The sequence below is a fragment of the Myiozetetes cayanensis genome, unplaced genomic scaffold, assembly GCF_022539395.1.
Source record: "Myiozetetes cayanensis isolate MyiCay16 unplaced genomic scaffold, myiCay2020 scf1, whole genome shotgun sequence".
Taxonomy (NCBI): Eukaryota; Metazoa; Chordata; class Aves; order Passeriformes; family Tyrannidae; genus Myiozetetes; species Myiozetetes cayanensis.
In genome coordinates this window covers 73,349,871-73,362,695 of record NW_026086604.1, presented here as the reverse complement: position 1 = coordinate 73,362,695, position 12,825 = coordinate 73,349,871, and the positions used below count along the sequence as shown (strand labels likewise).

General features: G+C 38.4%; 1 protein-coding gene across 1 annotated transcript in view; it reads right to left on the bottom strand.

The window, feature by feature from the left end:
• The window catches only part of TRIO (trio Rho guanine nucleotide exchange factor), a 251,538-nt gene that overhangs the window by 96,563 nt on the left and 142,150 nt on the right, over positions 1–12,825 (bottom strand). Inside the window, 5 exon segments of the mRNA XM_050315905.1 lie at positions 2,300–2,415; positions 7,820–7,934; positions 9,325–9,474; positions 10,288–10,479; positions 11,954–12,073. Of these exon segments, the coding sequence (XP_050171862.1) occupies positions 2,300–2,415; positions 7,820–7,934; positions 9,325–9,474; positions 10,288–10,479; positions 11,954–12,073 (693 nt within the window).

Here is a 12,825-nt window from a genome sequence, read left to right as displayed (position 1 = left end):
TTATTTCTGACAAAGCCAATATCAGATGTTCAAAGAGTTTAATACAGCTTGCTTAGAACCATCTTATTACTAAATGCATGTGTATCTTCTGTGTTTTCAGTAAATACACACAGCACTAGACAAAAATTTAATACCCCAAGAGAAAAAGGAGTAGATTGCTAATGGGTCCTTGCTCCTTCCTTAAAAGGTTAAACTGAAATTATGAGAGTTAATCTATTCACATTACCAAGAACAGAAAAGGTTTTATCTTGGTGGACAGTAAATATGTATTTTTCAAGAGTACAACCTTACACTGAATCAGAAAAGGCATTGTCTGTATTATAAGCTCATCAAAGCTGTGATGGAACAACTTTGATTCCCTAACTTCCACTTAGGATGCTTTTGCCTCTTGGCGCAAAAACTAAAGTGAGTAGGAAGACTTCAAAATCCAACACTGAATGTGAATGCTAGGATGCCATTTACCTAGTCACATACTAGTACAGATGCAAGCCTGATGAGATGGGCCTATACTTAAAAAAATTCACAGATGAAAACAAACCAACAACTCTTGGACTACTGTCAGAAAAAGCAACATTTCAACTAACTACCTCTATGACACCCCTTGTCATTCTAATGTCAGTCTTTGCAAAAGAAGACTGATATGGACAGGCAGCATGGCTACTTGCTGATATTACTAACAATATTTGATACTTGCTTTTAACTTCTTAACCTCTCCCTTTTTTTAGTGGGTTTATTACACAATGCTGGAATCAATGATAAACAAAACCTTCCCCTCCCCACATCATAGAATGGTTTGGGTTGGAAGAGACCTTGAAGATCAATTAGTTCCAATACACCCACCATGAGAATGAAATGTTATCATGTCATAACTTGTTGGCAGCTTTCTAGAGGCACAATACTACACACTACAGGAACTAAAGAAATCATGTTAGGGATCAGATAGGCCCTTAACTCCAGAAAGATTTGAGAATCTACCACTGTCCCTTGCAAACTACTATAGTATCTGTTTCCAACGCAAAGGTATCAAGTTCTGAAAGCACAAATAATATGGTTTTTTCCATCTTCCAAACAGTAATCTAAATGAACACACCAACATTCCCATTTTTTTTAGCTAATCAGCATGGAGTCCCATATATGGTTTGGTTCGCTCTGCTTTTCAGTGACTGAACTGGTGATTCCTGAAAAATGGGATTTACAATGAAAATGCTGACAGATCTTTATTTCCAGTGTTTGACTGTTAGTCAGTAATCTCTATACAAAAGCAAGTAGATCATGTGCTTGGCAGAGGCTGAAATTAAGGTTATTCAAAAGTGGGGTAGGGGGTAGGGAAGAGGTGGTGGTGTTGTTTTAAAGAGGTATCGATCTTCAAATTCACTCCAAGATTTATCTTGCATTAATTTTTTTGTGAAAGCATGAAAGACAGACTGGAGAATTCTTTCAAGAGAGCAAAACAGACCACGAGTATTTAAACTTTTGTCTAGATCGTCTGCCAGAAAGAAATAAAAAATTGGTTCTTCCAGTCCTTTAAAGCAGCTCTAACTATATTTCACACTATGGGCGTTGTGTCTGTTTCTGCAGAACAGGAACAGATAGTTTCCTTTCTTTGTCCTATATCCAGTTTAAAAAAAAAAAAGTGGTAAGAGACCACTGCAGATCATTTAAGTTACTCATTCTGCCTTGAACTCCCCTACTTATTTTTATGGCATGTGTTTTGATTAGTAAAGGAGATTTTTTGTGCGTGTGAGGTAGTTACTTTATAGTTCTTTCCAGACTGGTAAACTCAACAAAATACAAAGAGGTGGATCTACCGTGCAAGACACCATAAAACCAAATACACATAGAATTGAAAACCCAAAGTAATTCAGTTATTACTGTTTAATGAGTTACCCAACTTGTCAGATTTCTAGAACTGTCAATCAACTTAATTAGATATTTTTTCCGCAACATCTGAGAAAAACTAGCTGCTGCTAGTTATTTTCCCCAGACAAATTAGGTGTGTGTGTAAAAGTTAACAAGCATAACAATTTGTCAAACACAAGCTTGCAGAAATGAGATTTGCCGGTACCAGATGAAAGTGGCAAAAGCAAACCCCCACCTTTAAGTTACAGCAGTACAGACACCCTGCTTCAACAAATTTAGTCTTCTGTGTTAAAGACAAATAATTTACTTTTCTATTTTAACCATTGATCTTTCAGCCATCTGAAATATTGAAGTCAATGGCAAATTTTTTACTATGAGACAAAACAATGTATGACAACCCTCAATCACACCAAAGAGGATTTTTAGATAAAACCCTCACCTGTTTGGCACTTCTTTCAAACACCACATACTGTTGGCATTGATCAAGACGTCTTTTACGCATGGTCCAATAATGCAGCACACGGTTCTCCCTCTGGAACAGCTCATTCAAGATATCTGAAAAAATCAAAATAGTTTCAACAGAGGTTATTACAACCAAAATTGAAATACCCCATTAAAATCAGGACAATAAAGTACTTCATATTGTAGAACTTACTATACACTTGCTCTTTGTGCTATTATTTGTTTTCTTGATATTCACGAAACACAGAGTGTTGCTTTTCCATTACTTACAGAAATGCTGGTTAAAGAAACTAGAGATGCAATTGAAACTTACTACTGACACCCTTTTGTCTCTCAAACATTTTTCATGAAGGGACTGTCACTTCTTATAGCAGAATTGAAAATGTAGTCTGATAAAGATGGTTCCTGAATGGAACCTCAGAGAGAACGAGCACACACAAGTAATCAATACATGCTTAACATCTCATATTAATTGTAATTAAAAAAATATTTTAATGACTTAATACACATGAACAGATACACAACCTTAAGTCACCACAAGATCAAATGCAGCATAAGCAGACAATATATGTACAGAAACTCAAGTAATAAAAACAGACAATAACTAAGTTCATGATTCTTTATCACAAAAAAAATATATATATATAATCAAAACACACATAGTATAATTGAGTAAGCTGACTTGTTCAAATATGAATGTTCACTGAGCCTTGAAAGAATGTCCAGGTAATCAAATAATTAACTCTACAATTTGTTATTCCGTTCCTGAGTATCAGAAACTGCCTGCCATTGAGAATTCACATCCAAATCCCACTATTAACATGTAATTCCATATGTCCAACTTTTAAATTGTTCCTAGCAAAAGAACTCTGCTTTTTTAATGCTTATGGCTTTTATCACCAAACACAGAAATTCTAGAAGTTTCTTGTGAAGCTCACTTTACCCCCTGCTGCAGTTCTGATCCGCTTAGATGCAGAGGGGAACCAGGGTCTAAAAACATTCCCATAAGTGAGATTAAGACAAAAACGAGGCCAGATGTCAGATCTCAAAAGGGTAATTCAACTTTATTTTGTAACACAAAAGAGAAGAGAGAAAAAAGGAAGATAGAAGAGTGGGAAAAGCTAAGGGTAACTGTTAAAAGTGCAGGAAAGGAGTTACCACCACCATGAAGTGCTGCTGGCTTGCAAGCTACTAGATCTCTGCTGGGCTTCTTCCCTGGTCGCCTTGTATCCTCCGAGGAACTAGCCTCGAAGCAGCAGGGTAACACAGTGGCAGCATCTCCCGCAGCAGTCCTCAAACAGCCCCCCAGCAGTCACCGGGCACGGACCTAAATCCTCGGTAGCCCCTGGAGGCCCCTTGGCCACTTCACCAGCACCCCAGCAAAGGTCGCCTGGTACCAAGATGGGGCCTGAGTGACCACTGGCCGGTCTCCAAGCAAGATCTGCCTGGCATACCTTATTTGGGAGAGTAAGTCCTTCCCGCGTTTTTTGATCGTAACAACTTTTTATCTTTTTTGCTCATTTACCTGCCTCTGCTGGCTTGCTAGGTGCCTCCTGGAGCTTTTTTAAGTAGCTCGGCTCCTGCAGCAGCCTAGCTATGGCATCAAGGCTTTTAAACTCCATGGTGAAACAGACCTCCATCCTGTAATCAGTCCACTACAGCTGCTTCCAGAGAAGCAGCCCTACTTGACTTTGTAGCTACTGCAAAATCGGATGGCAAGCTGAGTCACAGGGAAATGGGGACACCCAATGTCTCCACCAGGTGATTCTGTCAGAGGTGCACAGAGCCAAAGGGGAGGTCTACCAGAAGAGATCACAAAAAGGGCTCATTCTTCACACTAAAGTTTTACTTGATTTTCTCTGATACCCACAGCTAGCTATTTGCCATGATCCACAATTACAAATGGAGGATAACAGGTGCTAGGTGCCTTAAGGTCTCTGCATTCTGCTCCCCCACCGTGGAGGTCCACCATACTTCACATTTCAAAAGCTAACAACTCCAAAATACAGTTTGACAGAGAAGCTCAAATAACAGGAAGACGGAAGGAAAAAGCATCTTTGTCTACCTCATCCGTGATCTGGGACCAAACACAGTCACTTGTGACAGCCTCTCTGAGGATTATGAAACCTGTCTGCATCACTGCCAACATCCTCCTACTTGGAAGCAAGTATTCCCACTTGCCACAGGGTGCTGAGATCACCCAGGACTTGCTTTGGGTTGGAATCTGGTCACTGCAGCCAAGGTTTTCTTTCTGCTGGTCATGCTCTCCTCAAATATGCCTCAACTGATCTGTCCCTTAGCCAAGCTATGAGCTGATTTGCTATGACCCTCTCCTGCTTTCTCGGTTTTATTTCTGCCTTATGTCACCTCCAAAATGCCTGCCCAGAATCTATGCAAGACTTAGGGAGGCAGGGAGGTGGGGAAGGGTGGGTGGGACACAATCATCATTATACAATGCAACACACCCAGCTGGACACACCATATAAAAAGACATCTTGATAGTGACGCAAGCAAAGGAGTTCTGACAAAGAGCAAGCGAGGTGAATCTAGCAAACTGGAGCAGCATTTGTTCTGTCAGGACATGATACAGATGGCAAGGCAGTGAGAGATATTTGGCTGGGCACTGTCAGTGTTAGTGCCATTAATTTTTTGGACTGACAAGGAAGAGAAAAAATATTGTATAAAATACTCCAATAAAGTTATAGAACATCAATATTTAATACTAGGTTTGGAAAAACAGCTCTATCTCAAGGCATCTGAACTACAGTCCTTGTTGTTATTTTCTTTTGATTCCAGCATTTGTTAGGATTGTTTCCTAAACTTCCAGGCTCAAAGAGCTTTCAGCTGTCTCTGCATCCTGTACCCTCCATCAACCTATCTAAATCTACAAGCATCATTAGACAAGTTCCTGTACTATGTTCAGTTGCAGCCTGTACAGCAGAAACAGGTAACAGAGAAGCACACAAACTTAGCAGCAGAAACAAAGATGAAGATGTCCCATTTCTGAGCTTACAGGAATTGTCACCAACTGAAACCACTGCCACAGCACAGTTTTAGGCCACAACTCTTTCCTAAATAAAGAGAGTATTTGGATACTCTGAACTGCACATCAAAGAAATAATTTACACTTGTATGCAGGGACAGAAGGACACCTCTCAGAGTTCAGTACCACTGCAATTCCTGTTTCCCATGAAGCATGTTCTTAGCTAAACTTTGCCTAGATTAAGACATTGCTTTTCAAGGTATCTGCAGCTGGGCATAAGGATCAAGTATGCCTCTGAATGAGGTTTTTGAAAAACATTCAGCAGTTCTGCAAGAATCCAAACTCAATGGTCACTCAAATTTTTAAAGCGTTAATTTATATACTATATACTGAGTGCACTCTGCCAGTTTCAAGCATATACCTGAGTATGAGTGTAATGCTCTAGTAAAATGCATTTAATCTCAATTTCACCAAAATAAAATAAAACAAACACTCTATTTTTTTTCTCCATTTATAAAAAGAGACGGAAAGAGGTTTTTTTTCCCCTTACATGCATACTTGAGCATGAAGAACAGAATTAACTTTTAAATCATTTGGTCAGCTACTGCCATACCACTGAGAACTAATAGGAAGGAGTCCTCACTAGTTCTATCTTGACTAATGTTTAATTCTCAGCAGCATATATTACATAGCCTATAGGAGAAAAAAGTGTTAGAGCACATAGCTTATTTTTTCTGCTTGAGGATTTTTTGCTGCTGTTTAAACATGTAGAAACATCCAGAATTTTACATGCACACAGAACATGCACAGCACTACGGTTCTGATGTATAACTATTATTCTTAAGGATATTAGAGGAGACCTTTCTACTCTTTCCTCATCTGAACACATTTTACCTTTCTCAGAATGACTGTTTCTACACAGATTTCCAAACTGTATTTTTAAAAAGTTTGCCTAGTATTCACTAAGTGCAGTAGCTGCAACTTCCTGTTTGCTTCTGCTTTGTTTTCATTGTCTACTACTGAGACAAAGTCAAATGTGACAAATGTCAGCAACACTTCTTCAGTTATTGATAGTGCTGGCAGTTATGTTGAGATTTTGTCTTGCAGAGTTGTATAAATGTTGATATCTTGGCGACAGTGGAAAAACAATCCTTTGTCTTAGCTTTAAAATGCTCAAAATTTCAACTGCCACAATCCAATTATTTCCTTCAGAGTGAAAAGTATGACCAATACTCTATTATCTTTCCAACACAAAAATTCAACACAGGAAGACCTTCAACTTGAGCACTGTCAGATATATGGGTAAGTTTAACACAAACTACTTTCCCGTTGCAGTAAAGGGAAGCAGTGAGCATGTCCCTTTCTAATAGAGTCATCAAGTAAATTAGAGCGGAAGTGACCTCTGGAGGCCATCTGTTTCAACCTCCTCTTCAAAGTAGGACTAACTTCAAAGTTTCTCAGGGGCTTGTTCAACTAAGTTTTAAAAACTCTGGAGGACAAAGATCCTAATACCTCTCTAGGCTACCTGCTCTACTCCATGTTGCTGCAACACTTTCTCCCATTACAGAATTTTCCTTGCTGCGACTTTTCCTCTGGACCTATTGTCGTATTCCTCTTGAGTTTGGCTCCATCGTATGCATAACTCTCCTTTGGGTAGCTGCAAACAGCAATTAATTAGACAATTAAACTTTTCTGTTTTGAGTCTGTAACATAGCCAGAGTGTTCAGTCACAGCTTCAAAATGCATAGAGCGAATACACCTCACAAATAAATTTGTAAAATGCAGTATTTACTTCTGAATCTCTCTGATCTCTGTTCTGCCTACCTCACACATCAGTTACACATACCTATTAATTTTTGCTCTTTCTTCCCTGAAAGCCCTACAGATTTCTCTCTCTTGATTCCCTAGAATGCATATTATACAGCTGCACAACATATTATTAATCTCAGCAAAAGCCAAGCCTCATATAGTAGCTCTTTCCTGCTTCACCTCAGCTACTACATATCCACTCAACTAATTTAAATTTGATGTCAGTTACCCAATACTTCATAAAGTTTCTCAATATTGATTCAAAGTATATGAAGGGCCCAAAGGCACAGATCAAGGGATTACCTTGTATCACAATGGCACTCCCAGTGAACTTCAAGAATGCACAATGCTACCACACTGAGTAAACTTACAGTGATCAGCTCCTATCTGGCTTCAGACGAAATACTATCATATGGAAGTTTACTATCTCATTGTCTCAATATAAACAGTATATTTGAGTCTCAGATTGAAAGAAGATTAGGTGTAAGCAGCAGATAAATAAATTCCAAGCAACTTCACTTGAGTATAAGAGACTTTGATGACTGGCAGATCCTTCTAAGTGTGTGAGCAATTTTAATTGTTTACTATTAAGCCTGACAGAACTCTTTCCAATTGGGCAAGCTTCGCTGCCCCATCACCGCACACACCACAGCACATGATGATCATATTTTTGTGTTTTTAAAAAAAGAACAAGAAACCTCTTACTTTTCACTTGTTGTTCAGGTGCTTTGATGTGTGTCACCATCCCTGGCATGTTGACGCTGTTCCTGTGCAGGTATTTCAGGAAGACATCAGCATTCCTTCGAGCCAGCGTGCAAGCCTGGAGAGTCAGAAGTATTACTTTATTTGAAGGTGCACAAATACACATCCAGAAAGAGATTTAGGATGTTCTTCTCGAACCTTTTGAATATTTCCTATCCTCTCCAATTTGGGAAAATATTGGTTGTTAAATTTTTCTACAAGTAAGCCAAACCAACCCAAATATTAAAATACTTTTCCCACCAAATAGCAGTTAAATCTTTCTTACCCAGCAGGTAAAACAAAACAAAACAGACAAACAAACCCAAATAAAATGCTATTCCTTTTCATCTGAAGATCCTGAAAAGCAATTACCTGCTCTTGAGGCTTTTAGTGCAACTCAGAGCTCACAGAGAAGTTTATTTAGTGTATTTGCCATGTGCCACCTGAAGTTTGTTCACTGTGTAAACAGAGTGCACCTACTTATGTACTCACTCGGATATTCCAGAACATCCATTAGTACTTTAAACAAAAAGTAAATGCTCCACTAAAGTGAAACCAAAAGTGCTGAAATAGTAAGATATGTCCTCAAAATATGAAGGCAAGGCCTTGAGAGCTTTCAAACCTTGCCACTGGAATGCCAGCACTCAGTTCAGCTGTCTTCTTCATCTTAACACATACCAAGCACTATATATGGGCTGGTTGCCTTATTTCTAATACACAGAATGTGGAATGCCAGCTGCAAAAGGATCTATTTGGCAGTATACTTTGAGCTACACTAATATGTTTTTGAGTGTTGTAGTCTGTGCACTGGGAACAATAAGGTTTTAACAAAGAAGTTTTATGCTCTTAGTCTTTCATGGTGATGCTGGAAATGGCTTTGATTACAGAGTTAGTTACACTGCTCTGCAAACATCCATTACACCTTTAATTCAGTATGATCAATAACCTTCTTCACTAGGACATTCGTTGGAACAAAAATCTCTAATTTTTCTGAAGACTGTTACACAAATCCAACTACTCCCAGATGTTTGTCTATCAATTTCCTCGTCCTGTACTCCACTGTAATCCAAGTACATCAGAGAGCTGCTCTGATGCATAGGCAGCAATGGCACTATGTGACTGTCAGTTCCTCTTCCAAAGCAGCAGCCTTTAAGCATTCTTTAGAATGACAGTTGCTCAAAGCAGTGATTTCCAGTTCCTCTTCCATCACACTGGGAGATCTGACATCTACTGAAGTTCAACAGGAAATATATTTATAAAACTGGCTACAGTTGTATGCACTTGGAAGTATTCTCTTAATCAATGTCACAAGCAGTTAACATGTTACTTCCAGCAACTCTGCAGTTTGGGACATATCTGTAGTGTGAACGGGCACTGTTGCTTTCCACAGCGATTTCAGAACTGTAAGAGTGAGTGTTTGCCTGCATGCTTTCCAAGACACAGAAGACTACAAACATCGTCAAACTTACCTTTAGGAATGCCTCCTTCTGTTCCAGGTGTTTGCTTATCATGGGAGTAACATGATCTGTTTCAGAGTTGGGACCCAGTTTGTCTGCTCCCCCACACCAATCTTCTTCTCGCTTATATTCTTGCTCCAGGCTTTCCAGCACACTGCACACCTATCAGGATAAAGGAGACCAACTCAAATACAATTCAATAAGAGAAAAAAAATCAAAATTCAAGCCTAAAAAAAAGGAAAACCAATCTAGCTCTTACATATACCTCAGCTTCTGACACATTTTGACTGGGACATAAGAGAAGACAGCAAACTTTAGCTGTAGGTTTGCAAGCACTAGCCTGCTTATGTGGAATTGCTCAGAGGCCATCCCTAAAGTTGTTCATTTTCTCTGCCCCTGTGATTGCATAATACAGGATGGGCTTAAGTTATGACTGCACAGGAAGCAACCTTACCAACCTTCCCCCAAACTTTTCTGTGGACAAGTAGGATGAAGCTGATTCTTCTCTGACTCTCACAAGAAAAACAAGAATTAGCCATTTGAAGCACTTCCATTAAAACCTATGTGTAACTTGTTTATGGTTTAAGCAAAACTTCTTGAAACAAGCAAAAATCCAACAACACAACTTGTAGAGTGTGCCTTATCTTGAAAATATTCTACAAGACTTTTCTCAATAAAGAAGTAAGAACATGAGGAATTTGAAACCACTGTCCCCTGTCATGTCACTACAGGCCTGCTAAAAAGTTATTGCTTTATAAGACCCCTTAATTTATTGAAAGGCTGCAACACAAGGTTTCTCATTCTAAGGCAGCTGGTGAGAAGGATTTGCTTTTTGCATTTTTTTGTATAACCACAACTGTCATCAAATAAGCAAATATAACCAAACCTAAGCAATCATTTTTTTAACGTAATGCTGTTCTGTGCCACACTAAGGAATTAACCAAGGCAGACACAGGTCATGTAGCATTTCTGTACCTGTTCAGAAGTTTTATAGAAGGCAACAGAGGCATTCACAAGCTTGAGACGGTCCTCCATCTTCAGCATCAGCTGTTGCCAGTGGGAAGCAACCTTCTCTGCACACTCCCGGATCATATCCATATCATAGTGATTAGCCTGCAGCATTGCCTCTGCCTTCTGCTGAACCTGCAGGGCACTTTGATGTGTTTTCTGACAAGAGGTGAAAATTCAGTTCAGTGGAGCACTTGAGTTCATTTGCTTGAAGACCTCAAAGGGTCATATTTCCACTTGTGTCAATGACACTTCTATACATGCACAAACACCCATCAACTAAAAATAACTGTCTAATATTAGTTACTGTGTGACTTCTCTATGCAAATATGAAGTAAGCACGTCCTGTAGAGATTTATCATCAAATCAACACTAAAGAGCAGTTCATAACAAATAGTCACTGTCTAGCATTAAGCCACATGTGACGTGTCTATGCTGTGGTACACACTGTTATAATTATGAATTTCAGGTTGATTTTCTTTCTCTTCTCTGTGAAAAAAAAAGAAGATTAAAAGGATGTATCTTATTTTTGCTTGATTGCTATTCCTGCCCTTACAGCATTAACTCCAGGTCTTTTGCACACAAATAGTGAACAAAGAAAGGTGCAGGCATGAAGGTCAGTAAATAAAGACAATTCTCTATTAATTGTAAGCAAATTTCTTTTTAACTGTATTTCTCTGTGTAAACACATACTTGCTTAAAATCAACTAATGAAAAAGCATTAGGGGTTAAGTACTAAGTATTATTATATCTGAGTGAAGAATGACCCAAACCCCACAGATTTTAAGCTTCCCAGTAATTTATTTTTAAATTGACAAACACCTAGACGTCTCATCATTTTTACACTTAGGAGTTACCAAAGCTCTCCAAATGAGAGTGCATATACTGTAAACTGTAAAAAAAAAAATAAATTCAAGAAGGGAAGCATAAAACTCTACCAAATAGGAAACAAACATGAAAGAGGTAATGCAAGACAGAATACTTCTGAAAATAGTCTACCCAAACAATCATAACATTGTTAATATTTCAACATAAGTTCTTTAAAAATATATGCTATATATATTCAACATCACTGTAAGTCTCTCAGTACTGCATATAAATTAATAATACTGCATTTTAGTCAATCTTAAGAACTCTGCCTATTATTTTGCAGCAATAGACCAATCTGATAAGCTTAGTTTGAAGTCATGGCAGGGGAACTGACACATCACCACACAAATCTCAGTGAAACCTACTCTCAAACAAAAATGGAAACATTAAAGGATCACATCAGAATACACAAAATTGATGCTTGCTGTTCCATTTATTCTTAACTTTTACAATTAGCATTAGATGTTATATTCTAACAAAGGAAAACACCATTTACAGTAAAATTACTGTGAACAGCTATCGGTTTACAAAGATGCAAAAAGGAACTGCAAAGATGTTCACCTGGAATTGCAGCTTCAAAATGATCAAGAACAAAAAAAACCACCTTCCCAGTAAGTGTTTTTATCTCTCTGCCATAAGATCAGTTCAACAGCTTTTCCTAAACTAAAAACATTGTAGCATGAACCCAAAAGTGCTATTTAGAGAGACTGATGAACTGTAATACAAGACGTCTTGACTACGGTCACTAAAATGGTGGTTTTACCTCTATTGCATGTTGAAACTGCTCATGCTCCCTCTGTAACTGTTCTGCCTCTTGCAAAGAGCTAGCAGTGATAAGCCCAGCGTTTAACATTGATTCTCCATTTCGGATCCAGCCCAAAACCTGTAACAAAAGAGAAGACCATGGAGTATGCAATTCCACTGCCAACCCAGCAAAAAACCATCATTGTAGGGACAAAAACATTTATGGTCACATTAGTACTGGAATCTATAATGAAATAATTTATTAATTATATATTACAGTGAATTATATATTGAGTCAGCACAGTGAATGACATTTTAGTAATTTCACTGAGCTATCAACTCGCAGCTTTCAGTCAACTACTATGTGCTCATGGTTTCAGTTCATACTCTGAACAAGGTTGTGTTTCGGAATACCACTTCTGTCACCTGAAAAACTGGAACAACTTACAAGCAGTATTTGCCTAAAAGCCAGTGTCAGTAATGTAAATTGAGGACATATAGCTTAGCAAAAAGTAAGCAAATAGTTTTGAATAATAATCTTGAGAAAAACGTGACCATTAAGTGTCTTCTAACCGCTTGAAGATTTTCAGTTTTTAGAATGTGTCTTCTTTGATATGTCCAGTGAATCTGGAAAAATCCCCCGGTGGGCTAAAGCCTCAGGAGACCATCCTGTACACTCTTTATCAATAGCAGGAACATGCAACCTTAAGACCCCTCCCAAAAGATCTCTACTTTGTTCGTTACTCAAGACTCCAATCTCACACTTTCACTAGACAGTTTTATCGCCCTTAGTCTTTCTAAGGTCTTACACTCAAATTTCTCTTGCTCTAATTTTGGTTTTCATTTCTTCTGCCCACAACTGGGGAGGCAGGGGAGAAAAAGAGGCATTTT